At 33.0% G+C, this 9,205-nt stretch overlaps 1 protein-coding gene across 1 annotated transcript; it reads left to right on the top strand.

Annotated features, from left to right (window-relative positions):
* On the top strand, positions 1–1,888 carry LOC114759995 (serine acetyltransferase 5-like). The gene is made up of 2 exons (XM_028949237.1): positions 1–542; positions 814–1,888. The coding sequence occupies exons 1-2, from the start codon at positions 150–152 to the stop codon at positions 1,303–1,305; spliced, it is 885 nt and encodes a 294-aa protein (XP_028805070.1). The 5' UTR covers positions 1–149; the 3' UTR covers positions 1,306–1,888.
* The last annotated feature ends 7,317 nt before the right edge of the window (positions 1,889–9,205 follow it).

The following is a 9,205-nucleotide window of genomic DNA, read 5'->3' on the forward strand; positions in this document are numbered from 1 at the left end:
ACGGAAATGAGAAATCATACTGTCAAAGAGCACACTTCATAAAATCTTGAATTTTCCGTTCGTGGGGAAGTCCATTTGAACTGAAGAGACGGGCGATCACAATTCAGTAGCTCCGCACCATACAATTCGTGCTATCGCGAGCAATCCCAATGCCCGCCGGTGAAATCCGCTACGCCTCCCCGCCACCATCCCCGATGGACGCCTCCTCCGCCTACGAAGATGAGGCCTGGGTCTGGGCTCAAATCAAGGCGGAGGCCCGCCGCGACGCCGAGTCAGAGCCGGCCTTAGCTAGCTATCTGTACTCCACCATCCTTTCTCACCCTTCCCTCGAACGCTCCCTCTCCTTCCACTTGGGCAACAAGCTCTGCTCTTCCACGCTTCTCTCCACCCTCCTTTACGATCTCTTCATCCACGCCTTCGCTTCCGACCCTTCTCTCCATGCCGCCGCTGTCGCCGACCTTCGCGCTGCCCGTGAACGCGATCCTGCTTGTGTTTCCTACTCCCACTGCCTCCTCAACTATAAAGGTTACCTTGCAGTCCAGGTATTTCAATTTCTCATCTTCGATTTGTTGTCGTTATCCTCGTGAGGCGCGCGCGTGTATCGCTCATTTTGTCTGGATTATTTTCCCGGGAGGATTTGTACCTTCTCGTATTGCTCTGCTGTTATCAATTAAATGTTAGGATGTTTCATTTACATCGTCTCTTCTTAATTAATCGAGCTAACGCTTTGCGCATCGGATTTCTCTGTTTTTTTTTTGGATTTTATTCCTTTTTTGGTTCCTTTTCACCTGAAGAGAAATTTTTACCTTGCAGGCACAGCGTGTGGCGAACAGGTTGTGGCAGCAATCTCGGAGGCCATTAGCTCTGGCTCTGCACTCTCGTATTGCGGATGTGTTTGCGGTGGATATACACCCTGCGGCGAAGATTGGGAAAGGGATATTGTTGGATCATGCTACGGGCGTGGTAGTGGGTGAGACGGCGGTGATCGGGAATAATGTGTCGATTCTGCATCATGTGACTCTGGGAGGGACAGGGAAAGTTAGTGGGGATCGGCATCCAAAGATTGGAGATGGAGTTCTTATTGGAGCTGGGGCAACCATTCTAGGGAATATCAAGATTGGAGAAGGTGCAAAAATCGGTGCTGGGTCTGTTGTCTTGATCGATGTGCCGCCCCGGACTACAGCGGTTGGGAATCCGGCAAGGCTGGTGGGTGGAAAGGAGAAGCCGGCCAAGCATGAGGATGTGCCTGGGGAATCCATGGATCACACTTCCTTCATCTCTGAGTGGTCAGATTACGTCATATGATTTGAAAGCTTTTTGAATCAAAACATCACTGGCGGATGATAATTTTGGAGCATGTCCACATCTCTCTAACCTGTTGCTGTGGATTTTTTATTTTAAGAATTGGGAACTCCAAAATATGATGTATAACATGTTGGACTCTACACATCAACATTGTTTGGTATTTATGTAAGATACTAGAGGTTCATCATCTGATTCACAAGCATTACATTGTTAGGTGTCAGATTGTTATCTTGCTGCCCAGAAAATAACATTACATGAGCCATTTTAAATTATGGGCGTAAAAATAGAGAGGTGGGTCTCAGTTGAAGTTACTCCAAATGCATGGATGCATATAATTGTTTTGAGCTCATCTTGGAAGGCATCTTAGAAGTCTTTAATCACATTTAGATAACTCTTGCTTGCTGTTGCCTATAGTTGCAGAAGAAAGAAACTGCTATGGTTGCTTGTCACTGTAATGGCAATGGTAATAATTGTCTCAGATCTCTGATCTCTCACACTTCTCTCCCTATGCAGCTCTCTATATGGAGGGAAAAGTTAGCTTTTGGTTTAGAGTGCAATGAAATCCCCTCTATTTTCTGTGGCATTTTGTTTGTTGCACACAAAGAAATTGTTTGCATCTTTTGGATTTCAGGTTTTTCTTAGGTATGTTAGGAATCAATGATAAATATGAATGTCAAATTTGCATAATGTCAGCTGGTTATCTAGGGGGAAAAAAAACTGTAGGCTTGTCTTGCAAATGCACAATAGCCATTTTAGCTGGATGTAAATGTCCTTGTAACTGTGTTATTATGACCTAGTAATGGCCAAAAACTCAGCTATTATGAATACTAGTGCTTGATATATGTTCGGAAAATACATTCAATGAACTTGGTATTGATCTGTCCAAAGAGAAGACATAATACTCTTTCTGAATCAAAAGTAATACTACCTCTAGTATTAAATATTAAAGCTAGTTGGTCATCCTAAATATATAAGATTTTAATTGATTTTGTCTTTCAAATATATAAGATATTCTCAAAAATATCTCTGTTAATTGTAAGGTATTTTCATCCAAATGTAGTACAATGTACATAATTGTATAAAAGTAATTTAAAGTAGCAAACACACATTTGTTACAAATAATTAACTTTAACTAATTTTTTTAATTTTCTCAAATTTATGACCAAAAAAAAATTTCTCAAATTAATCATCCAGTTCTTATATTGAAGATCATAGGTAGTATCTTGTATTTATCTAAAAATTTAATGCATTTTCTTTCATTTTTACCCGCAAATGTCTCATTGTTTTTACCTACTCACTTTTTTTCATCTCTTTCACTTATTCCCCTTCATTCGTCATCTTTATAAATAAGGATATACTTAAAAACAAAATGACATCTTTTGCACACTTATTGTTTTTAATTAATTTTTAAGTATTTTAATGTACGTGAGTGAATACCATGGAAGGACATGTTCTCATATAATCCATGCCTCAAGTAAGCTGATTCATATTCCCTTTGAATGAAATAATGAACCAAATGACTTCAGACAACATGGTGGGAATATTGAGGACCCCACAGGCCTTATATTATTCATTTATTCATTTATTTTTATGTGGATGTTGTTGGTAGAATGACGCAAAAGGATCATGGAGGAGTATTGAGGAGTGAGGACCAGACAAGCCTTATAATGTAAATTGTTTGTTTCTGTTAGGAGAATCTCACATAAGGATAATGCAGGAAAATTAATTATCTTACCTCAAATATATGGAATTAACATTAAGAACAAGCAATCTTTTGTCTTTTATGGGGAAAAAAAAAAGTGGACGAAAAGGCCTTTACATACTTGGCAAATAGTATGTAAATTCATTTGATCATGTTCTAAATCCTGAAAAGCAGCTATAAATTGTGAAAATTTTCTGAATCTTAAAAATTCAATTGTAAATTTTGAAACTTTAATACAGGAAGAAATGTACCAAAACAATTGAAAATTATGGATTGGTTCTAAATATTAGAAGTTCAACCATAAATCTCAAAAGGATAAGTTACAAATCAATTTGTTAAGTATTTGAATTCGATTCATAATTTATAATTGATTTACAAATCTTTCTATATTGATAACGAAGTTTATAAGATTTTCAACTAATTTCCTAATATTTTCAAACTGATTTCGGTGAACATCCTGTCTCACATATTATATGTCTAATATTTTATCAGGTAATAGGTGCAAAATTTAAAATAAAAATAATTTTTCAATTATCACTTTTCAAAAAACAATTCAATTTTCAAATTAATAATAATAAATTCACGTTGATGTTTACAAATATCCCATGGAATTTGACAGTTTCATTATGGGAAACTGAAAATTAGGCTTATGATATTCACAACTTTTTTTAATGGCTTGGAAATTGTGTTTAATAAGCACACATATCATATTTTACTTTATTTTGATTTTAGTTATTAAAATTTAAAATTAGTAGTTTTTGATTTTTGAGATTTGATTTCATTTTGATCGGTCTAAAGATTTTTTGTCCCTGTATTGTGTTTTTAGTCTCTGGACCTTGTTTTAGGAACCAAAATCACTAGTTTTAAATTTCAGGAATCAAAACAAAAATAAATTCAAATTTCATGGACTCAAAATAATACTAACGCTATTTTTTATCATATAATGAAAATGCATTAGTATCTCGAGAGGCACAAATATTTTGTGATGAATTAAGGAATCATGAGTTTAAGTCATACTCTGACGACATTGAAGCATTTTTGTGGTTGCTGATGGTTGCATTGGCTACAGTGGTGGATGGATAGAACCTTTTAAAAAAATATAACTAAGTGAAATTATTTTGTTAGTTAACTAATAGAACTTAATTTTAATTTAAAATCTCTTAATCTTACAAAAATATTTCGAAATTTAGTCCTTGATTGAAAAATTCTCCAGACAGTGATAGTTTGGTGAGAGTATAAAAGAATAAAAAGAATACAACAATAGCATAACCTTATCATTTTAAGTGGGGTTAATTACATGAATTACATGACGTTACTAAACTCTATTAATGATTAAATTTTTTAAAAAATTGTTAATTAATTGAAAAATCTCTTTAGTCTTCTTCTACCCGTTTTTATAGGACTTAGTACTGTATCCTCTTCACATGATGCATTTCAAAGCCTTTTTTAATGTGACCATATAATTTCAAACGATTTTCTATCATTTTTTTAAGAATAAAAAAATAAGGATAATATTCTATCTGATCCTAATTATTAAGCATGACAGCTTGATCCAAATGTAATACAAAGCAATAGATGGTCTTAGATTGACCCTCAAGTGTAAAAGCAGAAGGGAGCTTGCAAGACCCACCCGCCGAGCTGGGACAAAAGTCAGTCTTAGTGAATTGAAGTTGCAGGGTGGAAAGATAGAGTTTTATGTGTTTATATATTATTCAATCTTACTCCTCGTTCGTTTGATGCTACTTTCATTATTTTTCATGAAAATTGATATGCTTCTAATTATAATAAGGCACTTCATTGTAGGCATTAATTTCAGTAAAAGGGGTAAAATTGAAAAAGTCATATATATTTTACAATTTTGAGAACGTGAACTATCATTTCTTAAAAATCATAAAGTGGTTCATTATGTTTTATAATTAGGACTTAAGGCAGGTGGAAGGGGATATTCCCATAGAGTTACAGGATGCCGGGGGAAAGTTGATCATCCAGATTCCCTTGGAATGCAATAATGCAAAGAAAGACTTGAGATAACATGTGGGAATATTGAGGACCCCACAAGCCTTTAATTAAATAATTTTTTCCCTTTTTGGGATAGAGAAAATTAAAATTGTTTAATTTAATAAATTAGCAGCCAAGATATGATTAGGTAAAATAATGAGAAAATTGAGGATAAATATCTCATTAAAAATTTAATTGGAAAATGGTCCCTAAGCTGAGTAATTACACAAGGGAAGGTAAATTGCACACAAAGGAAGGTAAGTTACATAAGGAGAAAATAGTTTGCACAAAACCATTTGAATATAAGGTATTAGTTTCACATAGAGAAGATGACCTACACATAAGAAAATTTTATTTGCACAAAAGAAAACTAAGTTACCCATCGCAGAAAGAAAGATTATTGCACATAAGGAAAGATAAATTACATACAAAAGAAATTAAGTTGCGCACAATAGAAATTAAGTTATACAATTAGGTCCTATTTGCTAACTAAATTTTCAAGGAGAGATTTATCCTAATTTTTCCAAAATAATAATATATCCTTGACTGAGAATGGTATCCGATCCTCTAAGCAAGTTCAAAGCATGGGGTTGGTGATGATAACATAAAAAAAATGCAACTTGAAGGAGAATGGCACTAATTAGCAGCTTTATTATTTTATTTTTTGCTTTGGGCCATCAAAGTAGACAACAAATCAATGCATTAATTAACAGCTAGGCAAGTTGGGAGAAGCAAATTAGGATTAGGGCACATTTGACAAAGTGTATTAATGATTTAACCAACATTTCTTGTTTTGTGAAAAAGTTTAACTAACATTGTATTATGGATTAAAAAGAGTACTCATTTTGTCTTTATTTATAAATTACTTCCAAAATATTTCACTCAAACCAAGAAAAACCTTAAATTTTATTAATTCTAATTTAAAATTTAACAAATTTTTAACTTTATCCTTATTTAATATCAATTATACCTTATGAGAACAAAATCAACAAAATAATAAATGAAGGATAAAATTGTATATTTATATATAAAATTTCTCTCTCTAACCTATATATGAGACTAAAATTTTTTTTTTCTCCCCACTGTATAAATAGGATCAGAGGAGATCATTTAATTTTTTCCCTCTTCACGGTTTAACTTCTCTCTATATGGTAGTAAATGTGAACCCAGGATTTTTTTTCTTTTCCCTTCACTTTTCCAGCGTCACAAGCGTCAATTTTTTGCTCTTGGCTTAATCTATTTTAAGCTATTCCAAATACAACAAAATATGCCAAACATGTTTTTAACCCTTAAAAGTTGCTTAAACGCCATTTAAATTGGATCCAAACATGCACTTAGTCAATTGCTTAACAAGAGGAGGTAAAAATGGGAAGAAATTCGCATGCTACGAAATTACTTTAAATTTCAAGAAGAATCCCAAGATGATATCTTGACATGGTTTTATTATAATAAAATTGAGAGAATTAAAAAAAAAGTTTGAAATTGCTAAATTCCAAATAAAAAATTTATACAAAAATGTATTATTAATGCTTTAGTAGTTATTGTCATCTGTTAAAAAAAAATCCATTTTCTTCACTCTTTTTGGTGAAATGACCTGATTGCATTCAGTGAAATTGTTAATGCTTTAGTGGTTATTGTCATCTGATAAGTTAAAATTGTTACTTATTAGTTGTTGTCATTTTAATTTTTTTCTTGTTTTTCATATTTTAAATTAAAGGCATTTAGCTTGGTAATTTTGTTACAAAATTTAATTCCAAACTAGCTCCTAGAATTTCCCAGCGATTATGCCACTTAAGGATCTTGGATTGAGACTTGCAGATTTAGATATGTTTTTTCGTCTTTCTCCCTAAATTTTATATTATATATTAATATATCAATTAATAAAAAGTCGACCATGTGGAATTCTTACCACTAAACTATCTGAAGTGTCACGATAGTTGATGTGAGCTTTAGCTTGTACTTTGATTTGAGTTTTTCTTGCTGACTTTAGATCATGAGGATGATACTGTAGCATGTGTTGTAGCAGGTGTTTTTATTTTTATTTATTTTTTGTTTTTTTGCTTTTTTTTTTTTGGTTGATACAAAAGAAGGCTTACAGCCTAAACATAAATAGAAAAACTAGTGGGGACTGAATCCCAAGCTCTCATTAAGCACTGATCTCTTCAGGTTCCTCGGGCAAGCCTCAAGGCTAGTAGTTTTAGACAGAGCTTTCTTTGCTATAACATCAGCAACTCTGTATTGTAGCCGTGAAATATGTGTGATTTTCAGCTCCCAAGGATACTTCAGGAAGTCTCTGATTTGTGTCATCAACAGATTGCTCCGGTCATTAGTGAATACAGTGTTGATTGTATCCACCAGATTCTTCGCGTCAGACTCCATTATGACTTTCCTAAAATCAAGGTTCCAAGCAAGCTGTAGACCTTTAAATACCGCCCATTCCTCTGCTTCAAAAATCGTGCAATGTCCCAAGAAATGAGTGAATCCCGTTATCCGGTGACCACGACTGTTCCGTTGAACACCCCCCACGCCCAGCTCGGTTATAAGAAGATACAGCACCATCAACATTTAGCTTAATCCAATCCATCGGTGGTGGTTCCCATACTGTTGGGTTAGATCTATTCCCCAATAAAGTATAATCTTCCTCCTGGACTAGGACATATCTCCTCTAAGAATTCATGATACTATAGCTAGGATCAGCAGGTTTTTCAAAATCTATGTCAAAATTAAACTTAATTTCCATATTGTAATTCCCCATACCTGACTTCAGCTGCCATCCTCCAAAACTCCCAAGTCTCTTTTGAGATTGAGAGCAAACCAGTCCCGAAGCCTGGGGGTGAAAAACTGAGAAAGAAATCTCGGGTTAATTAGTTGAAGCCACAATTGTTTTGCATAATCACAGTCTCTTAATATCTGAAGAACATCCCCATACTCTTTATTGCAATAAGAGCAAAAAGGAGAGGCTGTAGACTAAGTGCTCACCCGAGCATTTGTAGGCAAGCGATTGTTAAAGGCTATCCACATGAAAACTCTCACTCTTTCTGTAACATTCCAAATTTATTTAGGTTTTAGAGTTAGCTAGTTGATATATATATATATATATATATATATGAATTACATATATATGTATGACAATTAGAAGGAATACGTTTTCCTTTATTATTTAAAAGGTATCACAAAATACCGAAAAAAAAAACAGAGAAGAATTAAATTGGGAAAAAAAAGAGGATAAGTTTCTTACGTGTAGTCATTGTAAAATACACATAATAATTAAAAGAAAGAAAAAGTAAAACGGTTTTATTAATAAATATATATAAACAGTTTTTACATATATATATTTGTATAAATCAAACATCTTGATATCTTTGATGTTAGTTTGAACAGCAATTTAAAGAGGAAGAATAAATAATAATAATAATAATATCAAATAGACTGAAATTCAAATTTTGAATCTGTTATATGAATTTTAATAAAATATATGTTTATAATTATATAGATATAAAAGAGATTTGAGTTTAACTTAAAAAAAAAGAGAAATTAATTATTGTTTTTCAGAACTATCGTTAAAAAAAAAATTTATACACACCCTCATAAAATAGAGGCGTGGACGTATGAATATATATATATATATATATATAAATATATTAGTAATAATGGAAGTAGAAATAATAGAGAAATAATAATGATAATGATAATAATGAAAATGAAATAGATTTAAAATGTTATGTGTTTTCAAATCCTTTGTATCATGAAGTTAGTTTTTATAACATTTGAGTAACAAATATATAATCCCAAGGATCAAGTAATAATATAGCAAGACAAGGCGAGTTTTTTTAAAAAAAGAAGAGAAAATCTGTATATATATCCCAACAGAAAAAGAAATAATAAAAAAATTAACAATAAGAATAATAATAATAATAAAAGAGAGAATAGAGAAGGGACGGAAGCCCTACGTCAATCTCTTTTGATACCCTCATCTCTTCTATACCTCATTTATTCTGCCGCAACACAAACCCAACTCCTGATATATAATGCCATTCGCATCATTCCTATTTTCTCTTATTTGTCCACTGTAGCCCTGCCTTTCTTTGTCCTTTTCTTCAATCAACAGTCACCGGTGTCTTCCAGGTACATGGTATATCTATATATTTAGATATAAGTTTTCCCTCTTCCATGTATATATATATATCCCTGTAGCCACTT

This window comes from Neltuma alba, unplaced genomic scaffold, assembly GCF_004799145.2.
Source record: "Neltuma alba isolate B1F8T4 unplaced genomic scaffold, ASM479914v2 tig00001633_pilon, whole genome shotgun sequence".
NCBI classification, from domain to species: domain Eukaryota; kingdom Viridiplantae; phylum Streptophyta; class Magnoliopsida; order Fabales; family Fabaceae; genus Neltuma; species Neltuma alba.